This window comes from Mustela lutreola, chromosome 3, assembly GCF_030435805.1.
Source record: "Mustela lutreola isolate mMusLut2 chromosome 3, mMusLut2.pri, whole genome shotgun sequence".
In the NCBI taxonomy this organism is placed as follows: domain Eukaryota; kingdom Metazoa; phylum Chordata; class Mammalia; order Carnivora; family Mustelidae; genus Mustela; species Mustela lutreola.
Window position 1 is genome coordinate 190864648 of NC_081292.1, and position 18555 is coordinate 190883202.

At 37.0% G+C, this 18555-nt stretch overlaps 1 protein-coding gene across 28 annotated transcripts in view; it reads right to left on the reverse strand.

Annotated features, from left to right (window-relative positions):
- Window positions 1–18555, reverse strand: part of MAP2 (microtubule associated protein 2) — a 292390-nt gene that overhangs the window by 70092 nt on the left and 203743 nt on the right. For all 28 annotated transcript variants that reach the window (XM_059168192.1, XM_059168211.1, XM_059168210.1 and 25 more), the window contains one exon: window positions 6358–6642. In XM_059168192.1, the coding sequence (XP_059024175.1) occupies window positions 6358–6619 (262 nt within the window). In that variant the 5' untranslated portion in view covers window positions 6620–6642. The remainder of the gene's footprint in view (window positions 1–6357; window positions 6643–18555) is intronic.

Here is an 18555-nt window from a genome sequence, read left to right on the forward strand (position 1 = left end):
TTGTGTTAGATACAGCCTTGCTCTTCACAACTGGAAGTGTTTGTAGGCAATTAAAATTCCAAGGAACAAAAACATGTTTTAATTTGTTGAGTCATTGGGTTTAATTAAAAGAAGTCTAGAGGAACCAAGTTTTCCTTATATTTTGATTCAGAATTATTGGCTTAAGACAAAACTCATCTACTTTAAGACTTGTGCTGTAGAGCAAAGATAGACGTGAAGTGGATTTTTATAGGAAGAGCTACCTTATATATAACTGCACATTGAAGTAAACAACATTATCTGGTGCCTGTCTTCCTCCACTTTGTGGAAACACTTTAAGCTCTAACTAGCAATACCTACTATATATAAGCTCCTATCTTACCAAGAGGAAGAAATGCAGTTCTTTACTAGAATGCCCATGTAAGTTAATGCTCAGTTAGGTACCGACCCATCTCTTGACCAACAAGAGAAGCCACATATTATAATAAAGCTCATACCCCAAATCTGCTTCAAATGGTATAGAGACCACACAGGACAAAGCAAACATGACAAATGCAAACCTGACGGAATTTTATCAATCCTTGTCCTTCTTACTCTTTCTAACCCCAGATGCCGAACTGTTCAAGGAAGACATTGACAAGATCCCCATTTTCTGAACTCCTCCATCGGCGCCGCCAGGCCCAGAGGCTTCGCGGTGAGGCCGTGTGCTTTTCTGTAGATCCACCCTTGAATGCTAAATAACTCTGCACGCTCCTCTCTCCGCAGAGCTCAGGGAAATGGCAGCGGCAGCGATGAGTGGTTGCCATGGCAACAAGGAAAGGCAAATCTGCCACCTCTTGTCTTGTTAGGTCGCTGTGTTTGCCTTGCAGGGTGGTGCAGATGGCTTTAGTCGTTTCACGGGAGAAATGGTTCTGCACTTTTCTGGCATTGCGCACATTAATATAATATCATATACAATATGCCATATTTTAAAAGGGATGGTGACTGCTCCTCGTAAATCTCAACTCTGGGAATGGAAGTGGGAAGGACGAGAGAGGTAAGAAAAGGCAGGTTTGAATTTTCCTTAAAGGTATATTCAGCTTTCTGCACACAAATGATGACCAACTTTCCCGCCGTCACATATTTTTAAGCCGAAACTTACAATTCCAGCAAGGATATACTTATCCCTTGGCTGCCTGAGTTATGGGGATGTGAAAGGGCGAGTCAAGGCTTCCAAAGGCACAGCTCCCTTGGGAAGCTCTGGAAAAGCGATAGTGTGCAAGAGCTTTTCCAGATCTCACTGCTTCAGGAGGGAGCAGACCAGAAGAGGATTCCTGGAATGCTGGGAAAACAAAGCAGCCTTGGGGAACCGGGGGCGGGTACTGAGGAAATGTCCTTTAATCTTTAAATTTACTCCAAGAGATAGCTGATATTGGCTTTTTGCTGACCACAAAGGCACTTTATACTCTGGTGTTTTCTACTCATGTTAAAAGCATTGTACCTCGGGATAGTCAAAAGCACAGGAGCATGATTTTTCAATACTTCAGGGTTGTGGCATCTACACACTTCCAAGAACTGCCTCCTTTCCTGCTCCACTCATACTGAAAACCAAGACTAAATTATGGTTTTCTGTTGTGTTTAAAGGTCCATGGATGAGGTGTTCTACAATAGAAGGGGGCTGTCATTGAGAGCCGTGACAGCTGGTTGTTGCATTCTGGATCTGGCAATGTAGGGTAGTGGACGGTGCACTGGTCTATGCAGCAGGGGACCGGCGGTCTGGCTGTAGTCATGTGATCTCGGTTGGGTGACTACACCTGTGAAAAGTGGTCTCACTGGTTTCCTCCAGTTATCTTTTTTTTTTTTTTTTTTTAAGATTTTATTTCCTTATTTGATAGTGAGAGAGAGAGAGAGAGAGAAGGCACACAAGCAGAGGGAGAGAGAGAAGCAGAGGAGGGAGCCCAACACAGGGCTCGACACTGGGCTTGATCCCAGGACCCTGGGACTATGACTTGAGCCAAAGGCAGCCACTTAACTGACTGAGCCACCCAGATGCCTTCTTCTGGTTATTTTGATAGGAACCTAATTTGAGTTTGGGCCGCACCCTCAGATAAGAAACTTAAAGATTGATCACCTAATTTTCACTCAGACTTGGAACTCTGGGGGTACCAAATGTGGTCCTCTTGCTTTTTTTCCATAATGATAAAGTAGAGAAGAGAGGAAAGGTTTATTACAAGCCCATAATGATTCTCACTTTGGAAGACAATTTAAAAATGACAGTTTTAAAACAAACAAAAAGCAGAAAGAGACTCATAAATATAGAGAACTGATCTAACCAGGGGGAATGGGGTAGGGGGAGGGGCAAAATGCGGGAAGGGGAGGGGGATGTTTAGGCTTCTAGTTATGGAATTAGTAAGTCATGGCAATAAAAGGTATAGTCCAGGGAACCCTGTCAGTGGCACTGTAATGGCATTGCACGGTGACACATGGGAGCTGCACTTGAGGGAAGGAGAGCATAATAACAACAATACAGAGAAGCTGAATCACTATGTTGTACACCTGAAACTAAAGTAGCATTGTGTGTCCGCTCTACTTCGGTAAAAAAAACAAATGTAAAAAATGATGTTCTTAGTCTCATAATTATCGATTTCCTAAGTGACTAGATGCTTCATGGCTTCTCGTTTCATTCTGGGGGCTTTTGTGGCATGGCTTCCAAAAAGGTTACCTTAGTGAATACATGTAAAAAAAAAATCTTGACGTAGCCAAAGTGATGCTACAACGGGTGAGCAAATAATTCTATCTACTTTTTTATGGATTAGCTTTACATGGTGAGGAAAAAGATGAAATCGAGGAATCCATAAAGAAATAGAATGTATAATATTACATCCTGTAATATTAGAATGTATAATATTACATTCTGTAATATTAATTCTACAAGAATTCTACTAGAATTCCCTTCTCTCCCTTCCCCAAGTCTCAGCATATAGGATCAAAAATGGGCTGCCTATGGGCTTGCATTTGCAAAAGTTAAAAATTACTATGGCCCAGGAATGAAGGTGAACATCGAAAAGTGTAGATGAGAAAGGACGGGGTCTGATCTTTGGTTGAAGTAAGTCCGCCTGATGAACGAAGAGGCGAGGGAGATGCAGTAATTGGGTTGCATTTATTATGTGATTTTTCTTTTAGAGATGAGTAAAAATAAACAATCCTGTGGATAAATTTGTTTCTAACAATGAAGAGAGGACTATAGCAAAGTAGGAGGAAGAAAGATCTTTGGATTCAACCAGTAGTGGCCAGGACACCACAGCATATAGCTGAAGACCTGATGTTACTGGAAAGTGTGCCACGTTAACAGTGCCCCAGAAGTATCTTTTCCAAGGGAAAAATGCAAAATACTGACAGATTACATGTGAATGGTAAAAGAGGAGGCTAATGAATTGCTCCTCTGGTCCTCTTTAAAATAACAACCTCAAAATACAGTGTCAGTTCATGTTAATAAACCCTATCATCAAAGGATAGGATTTTTAAAGACCGTATTTCAGATTTAAGAACACTTCTTACTGGGAATGATTTTTGTTATGTATAAACCATCAATTAATAAAATGTACTATTATTTTAAGCTAAAGTTTGGGGACAAATCTAATTGCACATTAACTTATCACTGGCACATCCTCTGTAGGTATGAGACAATATTGTATATTTTCTTCCCTACAGCTTTCCACATTATACGGACTTACTACATGTCTTATTATATCTGGAGGGAGGTTCATGTAAAATCATACCCTAGTTTGGATTGTACATCTTACTCTGGTAACCCACAGTTGGCTGTTTACAACTTTTGTCACTATGAACATACATATAGAACTTCCAGAGTTAGAGTCTGAAGAGTAAGATAAGATTCAAGTGAAATATGATGAATTGAGTTCAAAATGAACTCTGAATGATCCTGAACTCATCAATTAAGAGAAACATCTGTTAGGCTCTTTTTAATTTATACTATTTTCTCAGAGAAGCAGGTGGAGACACACTGACCCGGCAAAGCGATTTTTCTGATGTTCTTAAATAATTAAGACTACTAAAAAGAAATAGAGAGTGATGTTGGCTCTTCACCGCTTGACCGAGCACACAGAGCTACTTTTTTCTTTAGTGTATTACAAGCTGCTATCATTATCTGTAAGGTTCAACTGGTAAGATAAGACTTTTCAGTAGTGTCACCATTAATTTGAAAAGGACTTTCTTTTTTTCTTTGGCATTCATTCACACACTCATTCAACATACATTAATTGAGCATTCGAAGTGCAACAGCAGGTGTTGTTGGATAGGATGATGAGAAAAATCTTGGCCTATCACGTTATCTTGTCTTCCCCACAGTCATTTTGCTCCAGCATGTCCTCATCTCCTCATGCCTCAATTTCTTCAAAACCTTCCTACTTAGTTCTCCTGACACCCAAGTCCTACCTTGTTCAAGCTATATTGACCTCAACAGTATAAAGAGATGCCTTGATCAAGAGTGCCCCGTTGTCCATATCGACAGGACCACCACCAGAAATAACAATAACGGTAATTAATAGATGCTCTTCTCTGATCCGTTGACTTTGTACACTTCACCATCTCATTTAATCCTCATTGTGACCGTGAAAGGCAAAAATAACATTTTTATTTCAGTTGTATCCACAGTTTCTTACTACCAGGCCATATGTGCCTGTTGAGCACTGCACAGATTCACAAATGCTTGAATTAGATTGCACACTCACTCTCCTCTCCTGTTCCACATGAGTTTCTGCAGGATCCTTACTTCTTATCATGGCAACTGCCAACAATCTGACTTCACATAGATAAGTCTTAAAAAGGAATGTGGTGTGATCGAATGTCGAAACTGTGAACTGTCTTGAGGTCCGGTGGTGTTTAACAGATGCTGAGTATCACTGTGTTTCCCTTTGAGCAATTAAAATACTCTGCCATCGCCCTGTGAGTTTGCTGTGACTTTTCAGGATGCTTCTGTGCACACTTTGGGAAATTTGGTCTTAAGTAGAAACGATCCCTTGTCAGCGTTGCCTTTCTATACTGCTGGTTTAGCATAGAACACATTGTGTTTCACATTTGAATTGTGTGCACAGGTCCCATGTCTGCTCCTGGGTCATCTGCTCTGTGAAGGTTGAAGACATACCTTGCACGAGCCCTGGCACAGAAGCTGGCACATCTTACATATAGAAAAGGCTCAACAATAGTTTATTGAATGAGGGGATTAAAAAAATTACACTATGTCCTTATGTAATTGTTCCTCAGTTATCTGAGATGTCCTTAATCATACGCACTGAAATTTAAATACATTTTTTGAACAAAGTGTACAGTTGAGAAGTGTTGCTGTCTAATTGAGAAAGCGTGCAGGAAATCAGGGTTTGAATAAGCAAGAGATGACTGTGAAGGGGGCACAGTCTTTCCTATTACTTGCAGTTCACCTACTCTTTGTGGAGTGGCATGTCTGTAAGTTACTGTGTTCAAACACATTACATTCTGGTTACAGAAAAAAGGTAATTGATGGTGACAAATACAGTGCAAGCAAGTGTTTCCTAATGCTGTTTACATGTTATAATGACCATACCATCAATGATGATATTATCAATGACAGAAGAAAGAGGACTATTGGTAGAAATTACACTTTGAAAGGAAGTACTTAAGAGTAACTCAAATTATGTTCTCCTTCAAGCATCTGTAATATTACTTCTTACAAAACTCTCTGAGGAAGTATGGAATGGTTCCTATGTATGTGTGTGTGTTTGGTTCCTTTCTTTCACTCTCTTTCTCTCTTCCTTAAGGATTTTTTTTTTTTAAAGTAATCTCTACACTCAACATGAAGCTTGAACTCGCAACTCCAAGACCAAAATTCTATATGCTCCACCAACTGAGCCAGCCAGGTACCTCAATCTCTCTCTCTCTCTCTCTCTCTCTCTCTCTCTCTCTCTCTTTTTTTTTTTTTTTAAAGGCTGGAAGATAGACTCCAAATTGCCCCCAAAAGTAAATATGCTTCTATTCAGTCAATCAAATTTAGGTCCAATATTATTCAAGAGAATCAATAAGTAACTATTTGTGAAATTTTCCTTCCGTGACCTAAAAAGCTGACAGTTACTAGCAAAACACACATACACTGAGCCACGTGTCTATTACAACTAACGTGGTAAAAACTAAATAGGGAGAGGGGATGAAGAATACAACTAATTTGGGGGAATGTCTGGCTAGTTCCCAAGATTATTCTCTTCTTTTGGTGTCTATTTCCCCTGACTGACTGGAATTTCAGTCCTAGCACTAGTGACAGAGGATCATTGCAGTAAATTAATTCACTTTCGGATGAAACAGACTTCAAAGCACGAAGCCAGCCCTGGGCACAGAGGAGCCCTTAGTTACCTGCTGTTTCTCTGTCAGCTGAGGTCAGCTCTCCGTTGATTCCATTCTCTTTGGTATCTGAATAGGTGCTCTGTGACCCATGTTCTCCAAAGGCGCCCTCTTCATCCTCCCTGTACGGGAATCCATTGGCGCTTCTGACAAGTCCTTCCCCTGCCCCGCCTTGGTCCTTAATCTCAGGTGGATGTGGGTGAGCCGATGCCTCTGTTAGTTGAGTGGAGGTCCAGTGAGGGGCCTTTGCTTCATCTTTCCGATCATCTGCCATTCTTCCACGCCCTGCGACCTCTCCTGAGATTGGAATCAGAAAAATAGTCGCCATCACTTTGGGAAAATCTGATCTGATATGACTATTCCTAAGACAGGGAAAACTTATAGCAAACTCAATGGTTAGCTATGGTCAAAAAACCATGCTTAATAATCCACTGCTAATATTAAGCAAATAGTTATTGTTCATACCTTTTTTTTTTTTTTTTTAACAGATCTTTTCTGGCTTATCTATTCCTTTACTATGTGACCGCCATCACTTCAATTTACTTTAAACTAGTGTTTAGCATTTAAGGAGATCTATAACTTTTATTGACTTATGTTATTGACTGTACAGTAGAGTTGAAGAATCCTTCAGGATAGGGGAAACAGCAGTATGAAGACATTGGGTAGAAAAAGGTAAGAAAACAAATAGCTAAGGGGAAAGATGAATTAGGGAAGATCACTCCAAGTACTCTTAAAAACACAACTCTCCCCGAACCCTAGAAAAGGCATTGTCTAATGTAGTAGTCCTTTCCATTTCAAAGGTGTTCAATTCAAACCAGAGGTAGATATGTTTTCCTGGATACTGTATATTAAAAGAGAGTTTTGACTTAATTTTTTAGCAAATTTTCCTAAACCTTATCTACAGATTAAGAGTATATATAGATATACTAAGATTTTCTCTTAGTATAAATCTTACATAGAGAAAGAATAAAAAATACAGTATTAGGCCCACATCCTGCCTTATAATGTTATTTCACAGGTAAGTCAAATCAGATCTGGACAAGTTGAATCACTGACATATATCAGGTAGTTATAAATTATAGTAAAGTTTGAATAAGTCACGGGATGGGTGTTCTCCACATGTTAAGTGAGTGGAAGATATTGCATAGCCTTCATTTCCACGCTGATGCCACTAGGTTTAGAGATATAGTCAAGAAAAGGTGTTTCATCACTCAGTTCTAGAAAACTGTTGCCAGCAAGGTAGACTCATGGTTGGCCTATTGTCTCCACATTGCCAATAATGACATAGGCAATGACTGTCTCTGAGGGAAACTAAGAACACTTTCCTGTTTTCAAAAACAGTAACAAGTAAAAAACTCCAAAGAAGCAACAAGATTGTGTTAAAATTAATCTACCTCCTGTTACTAAGCTCTGTTTAGAGACATCACAAATAAATTAAGTTACATAGAAAGTAAGTTTTCTTACCAGATTCCTAACAAGTATTTGTCTTTTTTTTTTTTTTAAACTTAATTTCAATGCTTTCTTCAGGTTCTAATTCTAGTTTTCTATTCATTCCAGGACAGCTGGATGAGTTAACTTGTTTAAACTAATTTGACTACAATACCAAACCTCCCCCCAGATTCCTTCCCATAAGGTTCTATTTATTGTTCCTAAGAACATATTCTAAAAGGATAGAGAAGTTTAGTACTTATTTATTTATTTTACTTACTTAATTAATTAATTTATATGATTTTATTTATTTCTTTGAGAGCAAGAGAGAGACAGAGAGAGTACAAAGTGAGGGAGAAAAAGCACGAGCATGGGGAGGTGCAGAGAGAGAAGCAGACTTCCCATTGAGTAAAGAGCCTGACTCATCCAAAGATGCGGGATCATGACCTGAGCCTAAGGCTGGTACTTAACCCACTAAGCCCTCCAGGTGCCCCAGAAGTTTAGCTTTTGAAACATTGATTGAAGGACTTGTGAATAAGCCAAGGAGCATCCTTACATCACTAACAATGTACAATGAACTGGATCCACAGAAGGGTTTCCTCATCTGTAAAGTGAGGACAACAATGTCCAGTTTATTGTTTGTTATAAAAGGTGAACAGAAAAATATAAAGGGCTCCGCACAGTCCCAGTCATGCTCAATAAATAGTAGTTGTTATCTTTGTTATTGTTATTAGAATGATACTACCAATCATACCAGAAATCATTATACATAAAATATTTTAAGTAGTTTTCTGGAATTATTACTATAGGAACCAGAGGCTGAAAACATGATGCGTACAACAATAGTTACTTGCAAATGTCTACAGGTATTATTTAGAACTGAAAGCATGTTCCAAGGCAGACATGGCAAATGTCTAAGATGCAGAAGCCCAATGGCAGGAGTGTACTCTCAGAATTCAGCACTCCATGTATATACCTGAAAACTCTACTCCATCCTTATAAGGATAATTCTGCAATATTCTAGAATGCAGTCTGCCATTGTCTTCCAGTCAAATATCAAAGGACCTCATCCAGGAGTGTGAGGATTATATTTTTTTCTGAACTGTCGTGGCACCTTCATAAGTCTAATGGATTGAAGAAATAACCTGGATTCCAATTGTGACTTTTGTATTCAAGATGCTGGCTTGGCATCCTTTTCTTTACATGCCTTGGTTTCCTTTCCCAAAATAGCTCAATTAAAATTTCCATATTTTTACACTGTCCAGTCTATTTTGCATGCTGAATGAATACCTGTAAGTAGGAAGTTTCTCCAAAAGAAGTATATGCCTTCTTAAGACCACTTTAAAAAAATTAATGGGTTTTCATTTTAGAACACTTCGAGATCTACAGAAATACTAAGCAGATACAGTACAAAGAGTTTCTATGCATCCTTGTACACAATTTCCTGTTACTAAAATCTTACCTCTGTATGGTACTTTAGTTATAATTATAAAATATTAATATATTATTATTAACTGAAGTCCCTTGTTTACTGGGATTTCCTTTTTAATTTTTGCAATTTCCTTTTTCGTTTGCTTTAGAATCCCATCCTGCAAACATTAACATTTCTTTTCACATCTCTTTAGTTTTCCCTTGGCTGTGGGAATTTCTCAGACTTTCCTTGTTTTTGATGACTTTGAAAAATATTGGTCATGTATAGATAGAATAATTCCTCTATTGAAATGCATCAGATGTAATTTCTTGATTAGTTTTGGGATGTGTTTTGGGGGGGGAAGACTGTCAATGCTTACATGTGCAAATAAGCTTGAGAAACGCTGAGTCATAGGGATGTGTATAACTTGATCTTTCAGAGGGCTTTTGATATGTTACTGGAATTTTGGAATCTCAGGGAGGGCCAGAGATGTCCAAAACATTCCAACCAATTGGCCATAGAAAACTTTTCCTGATGCCGTGTTTATTAACGTGTTCAAAAGGATTTGGGAAATGCTTAGGTTTGGATTTTAGCCTTTGTTTAATGCTGAGAGTATCCTAGCCACAGATCTTCAAAGTAAATAAAATTATATAAATACCTAAACTCCCAGTTTAAGTTGTCAGTTTTTCCCCCAGGGCTCTCTGGAAAAAAATCTGTCAGTGACAAAAATTCCTCACCTTGGACCTAAAAAAACAATGCCTGACTGAGGAAGAGTATCACTTGATTATCATCCACTTAAATGTTAAATGTTAATATTAAATGTTAAATGTTAAAATGTTAAGATACTTTGTTTTCAAGACACCAAGCATTTAAATCCTAAACTCCTTAATGGTAAATGCTTTAGAGTTTTGTATTCTTTCTTTTCAATTAATCAATGAAAGGTGATATTTCCAAGAAAAAAAAAAAAAGCTCATTTTGGAAAAAAAAAAAAAAGCTGGGTGGCCATGCTGCTTTAATTAATGTCAGTGGCACAAATACAGTGAATTAATTATCTAAAGTGCATCATCTGACTTCCTGATACGACTATTCAGATAATACATGGTAAAATGCTCGCAGATTAATCAGACATCAATTTCTTATTTGTTGGGTATTAGAAATGTACAAAGTCTAACCATCCTAAGTGACAACATTTGAGGAGATTTTAAGCTATAATCAGCATTGCTCTGACAAAACGACTTTGACAGAAAATGTGATTTGGAAAGATTTTTATCTGCTGTACTGAAAAGCTGCTGGAATCAAAGGAGACACTCTTCGGCCACACTCTCTTACAATCGCAATGTAGCATTATTAAAATACTACCCACTCATAGTAAATTTCACTTAAATCCCTAATCCATGTTTTGGGGTCATAGATAATCTCCACTCTTCACAATGGTATTACAATATAGTTACAGGAGATCACAGCATCTTTTAATTTCTTCCTCCTGATGTATTACTTTTATCTGATGCTCCCCCAAAACTGTGAATGTAGTATTAAAGAAGATAAGAAAGCTGAGATAAACTCCAATCCCCTCCAAATCTATAAAAGGAAAGTTGTAAGGTACCAGGAATTGTGATATTCCATTCCTCTCGTATAATGAGAAAGACTCTTCTCTTTCCATATAAAGATCACAGATCCTAACTGCCCCTAACAGCTGAACAGCTGCGGGGGGGTGGGGGGGATCTACCACACAATCACCTGGTTTGATTATTAAACTGAAAAGCTGCCTGAATCCTTCCCCCTACCTCCCTTCCAAAAATGTAGTTTGAGAATGTGGGCAAGGGAATTATTAAGTTGAATAGAAATGTACTAAGTCCGAGACATTTATTTCCAATGGGAATCTTACCTGGTAGAGCTAAACGCAAATGCCAGTATTAATGGGGATACAGCTACCTGTAATATGGATTTTTAACAAAGAGATCCACGAGGTTCAAATTTCTCATTATATCAGTATGAGATACTCGCGTGACTTGATCATATCATTGCTCTTATACCGCATATTGCAAGGCCCCAGTATTCATCTCAATTAAGATACACAATACACAGTTGGAAAGAAAGCTGGGAGAAAATCTTGTGCCACCAAAATGTCAGTCATGGACTTGAGTGGTAAGCTTCAATCTTTGCTAACCTTCTTTTTAAAGATTTTATTTATTCATTTTATTTGAGAGAGAAAGAGTGTGGGCAGGGGGAGGAGCAGAGAGGAAGAAGAGAGAATCTCAAGCAGACTCAGTGCAGAGCACAGAGAGCATGTGGAACTTGATCCCCGAACCCAGAAATCACCACCCTAGCTGAAACCAGGAGTTTAACTGACAGAGCTACCCAGATGTCCCCTACCCTTTTTAATACAACCACTTCCTCTTGATATTTGAAAGTTCTCTAAGAACAGATTTATTTCTTCTTTCATCAAAATTCCACCTTTTAAAATTCTAGTTCTTAAAATCCTAGCATTTTCCCCTCAATAAACCTTAGGTCTATAATACTCTTTGGCAAAAGCACACATGTTTTCAACCCAGCTGTTGAACCACTGACCATGGCTACACTCCAATTCATTTCTTTAATGACTAATTATTTTTTAAAAATGTAAGATTCATGAGTATTTGGCAGTCTGTCATAGACTTTTGATTCTAAGGATAGGAGCCAAATGATATGACTTGTATTGATTAGATTTCTAACCCATTGAAGACTCAATGTATATCACCTCATATTAAAACCAGAATGAAAACAGTCTTTCTACAGATTAAGTTCCCAGTTGAAATGGTATATGGATTAATTCCTTATCTATTTACATAAAATTATTCAATTTTGTTTTGAGGTAGATGTGATGCATAGATGTTTAAGGCTGCTGAGTAAAATAACTACTTTTCCTCATACTGAGAAGGTTTTATTACCTTGAATCAGGAGCCCTATAAGTAGTCAAATCTCTTGGATAATTATAGCTAAGTAATCCCAAGAAAGAGAAGAGATATATAAGTGAAACACTGGAAGGAACAACAAAACAACAACAATAAAAAGAAACAGAAAAAAATTAAATAACTAACTTCATATAAGACATGTCTGTTTGGCAGAACAGTTCATGGTTTAGGGTAGATATATTCCAATCTATAATTACTTAATAAATAGAAAAATTTATATCTCATATGATAATTAATATAGATTTTTACAGATACATTTTATAGCTTTTCGATGGGTGTATCAGGCAGCCCCACTATTATTTATCAGCTTTCTAGAATATTGATTGCAGTATCAATAATTAGATCTCTCCTACATTGAGATTCTACTGTATTTAAGTGTATCTGTTTTTCAAACTGTCCAGGCCTAAGACTGTAATGCTCTGTTTCAAAACTCTGGGATTTTACTTGAGTCTCTATCCAGATACTTACATGAATTCATATATATCTAAATATTTACTTTTCTTTTCCTGTGAAAAAAATTTGGACTTGCATACAGGCAAACCAAAAGTCTGCTTCTAATTCTGTAAAACCACTCTTGAAAACACACCCTTTTGTGATATGATTGTACCTAGCACAAGGGTATACACAATAAATTAATTTATATTATAATTTAGAATTAAGATATGTATTTTGCCAATTTTTTATATTTCTTAGTCAATCAAATAATCTATCACTTTCCACATCTTCCTTTAATTACTAGGAACTTTAATGCTTAGCTATAGTATTTACCCCATTCTAAGACTTTGGTACTATGTTCTATTTCTTATTTTATATATAATTTAATTGTAAAACTTATCAGATCTTTTCTGAAATCAGGCAGAATACATGTTATAAATAAACAATAACTGGACCTATTACCTTCTGAAAATTTACTTTAAGGTATCACTTTTTAAAGAAATTATGTATTATAATTTAGTACACAGTAGCTCTCATGTTATCCCTCATGTATGTAAAATGAATAAAAATACAAAATAAACTTAAATTTTCTTTACACAAAACATGTATAAGATCTTACTTAATATTCTAGATCTTTCAGATAACTACTAGGTCAATAAATTCTCATGAGAAATACGATTTCTTAGAAAAACTAACATTACTGGTTTTTAAAAAATTATATTTCTTTCTCTCTCTCCTTTTTAAAAAATATTTTATTTATTTATTTGGGAGAGAGAGAGAGAGACCGCACAAGTGGGCACAAGGGCAGAGAAAGAGGGAGAAACAGACTCCCCACTGATTGAGGAGCCCCACACGGGGTCTGATCCCAGGACCCTGGCATCATGACCTGAGGGGAAGGCAGAGGCTTAACCAACTGAGCCACCCACTCGCCCCATAAAAATAGTATTTCTCTTTTATCTATCTTTCTTAGAATACCCTTTTAATTACCATTCAAGCAAATGTTGCTAATAAATGAATTGTAACTTTCAAATGACATGTGACTTATTATATTGGAGGTGGCGAAAAACCACACTTTTGTTGGTTCTGCCTAATGATTTAAAATGTGCACATTAAAACTAAAGCATTTAAAGACTAGTTTAAAAAGAGTCATTTTCATCTGGACTTCCACTTATCATTGGACTACTGGAATATTGGACTACTGGAATATTGTACATGCAAAAAAAGTAGTTTGATTAAACTCTGAAAGTTCTTATACTTTCTGTTCTTTAGAGCAAGTAGCACATAGATATACTTATTCAAGCATATCAAACAAAAGTTCCTGAGCGCATATGCCCCGAGCGCTTGCAAATAGAAGAAAAGAAGGTACAACTGTCACATTTTTTCCACTATTTTAAGGGAAGAAATAAAAAGTAAGCAGAACTACCTAGAAGAAAATGTCCCTGACAGTTCTAATGTCTTCCTAAGCTATGGATGAATTTCTTTTTCTCAGGGCTAAAGATGCAAAGCAGAGATACATTGTACTAAAAAAAGAAACGACTTTCTGATTTTCTACCTACTTAGTTGGAGGTTTTCATATTTCTCTTTCAAAGTCTCTTTCAAAGTCTGAAAAGGGCCATGCAAAAGTTAGATGCACGGGCTTAAGTGGGTAGGAGAAGAATCAATGAAACAAGATGGGATTGGGAGGGAGACAAACCATAAGTGACTCTTAATCTCACAAAACAAACTGAGGGTTGCTGGGGGGAGGGGGTTTGGGAGAAGGGGGTGGGATTATGGACATTGGGGAGGGTATGTGCTTTGGTGAGTGCTGTGAAGTGTGTAAACCTGGTGATTCACAGACCTGTACCCCTGGGGATAAAAATAAATGTTTATAAAAAATAAAAAATTAAAAAAAAAAAAGTTAGATGCACACAACTAACACAGATAGTAATATATAAACCAGCCCAAATGCCACTTAGTCTTCAGATGGGTTCCAAATATTTGTTGAATGTTGAATGAATTAATCATCAATCCCCTACCTTGAGATAAACACATGGAAAAACATTCTGACCGTTATGGATGTTTGGCTAACACTAGCTCACTGGGTGAGAGGACAATGGTTTTGAATCTAATTTTCAGGCATGGTAGTTTTGGACTCAAGTTCTAACTCCATTGAAGGCCGTGTAAAAAATGATACCAAGTTCAAAGAATAACTAGACCTGAGCATGACCTAGTATACATAAGAAAGACCATGTGACATGTAGGTTTAGAAATATCTTTAAGATAAACTATTTTGTCTCATTTCAGAAAAAGTACTTAAATCACGAAACTGACACAGTATTCGGCAATCATCTACTCTAATGTACCTTAAAGTGTTTTCAGCCAATTACCTCTGCTATTGATCTAATAAATTAGAATTTCTGAAAATGGGGATTGGAAATTGGTTTAAGAAGTTCAACAGGTGATTCTGATACACTAAAGTTTGGAACTTCATGCTTCCAGGAAAGCCTGCTTCACAGGATTTCAGAAAAGAACAGGGAGTGATAGTATTACATACACAATCACCCTGTAGAATAACTGAAGTAGAAGGTTGAGACGATTTTTTTTTTTTTTATTTAGATTTTACCTATATATTTATTTGTTAGGGAGAGAGAGAGAGAGCAAGCACAAGCAGGGGAGCACAGGCAGAGGGAGAAGGGGGCTCTCCGCTGAGCAGGGATACAAATGCAGAAGTCCATCCAGTGTCCTAGGATCATGACCTGAGCTGAAGGCAGCCACTTAACCAGCTAAGCGACCCAGATGTCTCTGAGACAATTATCTTGATAGGTCACAATGTCATTCTCATAAATAGAGGCTAAAGCTTTCACTTCCTCAGTCTGGTACATTTATGAGGAGGCAATTGTGTCCAACCACAGGACTGACTGCTTTTAGTCAGCTTCCTGGTAATATGCCAGTTTGTTGTTGTGTCTAATCCTACTAGAGGGAGGCAGAAATTTCTCAGAAGAATGGTTAAAATTACCCATTGTTTGTGGTAAAATTCACTTTGCATTTTGAAAGCAGTAACTTGTCCTCAGTCAATCTACATCTTCAAACTGTCTTTAGAATATTTATTTTAGATACTCCTTGGCATTCAATAACGGTTTAGGACAAAAGCACATTTGCTTAAAATATCTCAAATCCGGTTATACATTTTTTTATCCATTAAATCATTTTAGAAATGGATGTAGGTTAATAAACATGCTATGAACATGTGATATTCTGAAGTAGCAAAGTTTTCAAGGAAGTAATTGAATGTTTTAACATTTAATTTAGATGCATGCTGAAAATGTCATTTAGCAGAGTAGGACTTTTTCTCTCAGGATTCCCATATGACCACAAACCACACTGTTTTTCTTTGGATTACAATATTAAAAAGATCACAAAGCACAGAAATAGTCACTGATTATAGTTATTACTAGGCGACATTAAATACTCTCAAAAATTGGCAAAGGAGAAACAATGAAAACTTGGAAAATCTAAAGGAAAAATACACTCTGTGCCAGATAGGCATGTCTCCATTTTTATAATGCTCTTGGCACGGATAGTTCTAGAATGTTTTCTATGATATGTTCTGCCCTGTCATCATGTAATGTACCAATTCAATAAAAAGACTGGCATCGTAATTTTGTACTGCTACAAAAGAGTAAAACAACTAGTTACATAATACAATTAATAAATACTGTTTCCCTTTTCCATGTAGGCTTATTATGCTTTATACTATTACTATCCATATCAGTATAGCAAAACAGAAACTTGTTTTGACCCCGAACAGTATTAGAAATTTATGTAGAATCTACATCTTTGCTTACAAATGCTGAATTCAAAGCTTAAATAGTTGTTGACTATTTAAGCTTTAACCTGACTATAACTCTCTATCCCTTCTCTTTGTTTTCCATGCAAATCTGAGGAAAAAGGTCTTGGTGGCACGAAAAAGGTAAGTTGAATTGCTGGGTCATAAGATACAAACGTAGTGATCCAAAGGGGCACGTGCACCCAAATGTTTATAGCAGCAATGTCCACAATAGCCAAACTATGGAAAGAACCTAGATGTCCATCAACAGATGAATGGATCAAGAAGATGTGGTATATATACACAATGGAATACTATGCAGCCATCAAAAGAAATGAAATCTTGCCATTTGCGACAACATGGATGGAACTAGAGCGTATCATGCTTAGCGAAATAAGTCAAGCAGAGAAAGACAACTATCATATGATCTCCCTGATATGAGGAAGTGGTGATGCAACATGGGGGCTTAAGTGGGTAGAAGAAGAATCAATGAAACAAGATGGAATTGGGAGGGAGACAAACCATAAGTGACTCTTAATTTCACAAAACAAACTGAGGGTTGCTGGGGGGAGGGGGTTTGGGAGAAGGGGATGGGATTATGGACATTGGGGAGGGTATGTGCTTTGGTGAGTGCTGTGAAGTGTGTAAACCTGGTGATTCACGGACCTGTACCCCTGGGGATAAAAATATATGTTTATAAAAAATAAAAAATTAAATAAAAAATTAAAAAAAAAAGGTCTAAGTTGATAATCCAGATACTTGTTTCATGTCTTCTCTGTTCTTTTCAGACTTAACTATAAAATACCTATAAAGAGGATTCATTCATCATCACACACCATGTCTAATAAACTATTTGCATGAAGAGAGTTGATAGCTGCATTATTTCTTATGATATTGAACACTGTACAAAACCCAGCATTAGGTTATTGGTGGAATTACAAAACAGAAATAAAGCATAATCTCACATAACTTGGAAGTGCTCAGTGAACTCTACCCATTATTTATTATTTATGCCTTTTATGTAAACATTTTTAGCAATTGGATCCAGTGTGTGGTTTGTCCCATACTGAAAAACTGAGATGAGAGAGAGTAAATATTTCACCAAGTGAAACCCTGCTTGGGAAATCTGGAATGAAAGCCAAATCCACTAATATCCATATCATCGTTTGCTTCTTCACCAAGTGGTGAGACTAGTGGAACGGACTGGAACTAGAAAGTCCATCCAGGTAACACTAATCTCATAAGTCTTTTCCACTGATAACAATCTACCACACTGAACTGGTAAGATACTTTCTGTGACCATGGGGTACAACCTCTATTTCATAGTTCTACATTATTTCTGACCCATCTTTCACAGTATATAAAAGGGTTAATGCATACCTTGTATACATAATTGAAATAAATACTAATTAAAATGCTCTAAAGCTCTAGGTTTTACTGATGTTATTTAGCTAAGGAGCCGCACTTAGGTACCAAGATATGGTGGAGGAAATAATAGATTTCCAACCAGAAAATTAGGGTTGAATCCTGACTCTCCCAATTACTAGTTTCGTAAACTTAGGGCACGAAACCCAAATGTTAGTTTCAGATGCATGGAACAAACTACAAAGCATTGAACAAATACCTTTTGACCCTTACATCAATATTGAACAATACTGACCAATACATCAATCCTTATCTATACGGGGAGAAATTCAATCGTAAGAATTGCACTGAAGTTTTCTTTAAATAAGTATGAATTGAAGCATCAGAGAAATTGTAATTTGGATTTTGACAATTAATGATTTTGTCTTAAAATGTTTCCAGTTTAAAATCTGATTTTAGACATGTCAGACAAATCTCTTTTGGTTACCAATAACATGTGTCTATGGAATTACAGACATTCTCAAGGAAAAATTAGGTCTAAGTATTTCCTTGCACTACTCTGAAGTAAAGATCCTTTAGTTCTGGACATCTAAGAAGGCTCTGACTGGGTCGTCAAGTGGCTACGATCTAAAAACAATGACCAGTCCTTGAGGCAAAGATGCTTCAGAGATTTCTTTAGAGAGCTATAACTTAGATAAACTTGAAGGCGGTGTTATCTATCACAAAATACTAGAATTGAAAACAAAAAACCACCAAACAAAAGCCCAAAAGCTGGAGAAGAAAATGGTCATCATGAAAAGAAAATAAATGAAGGA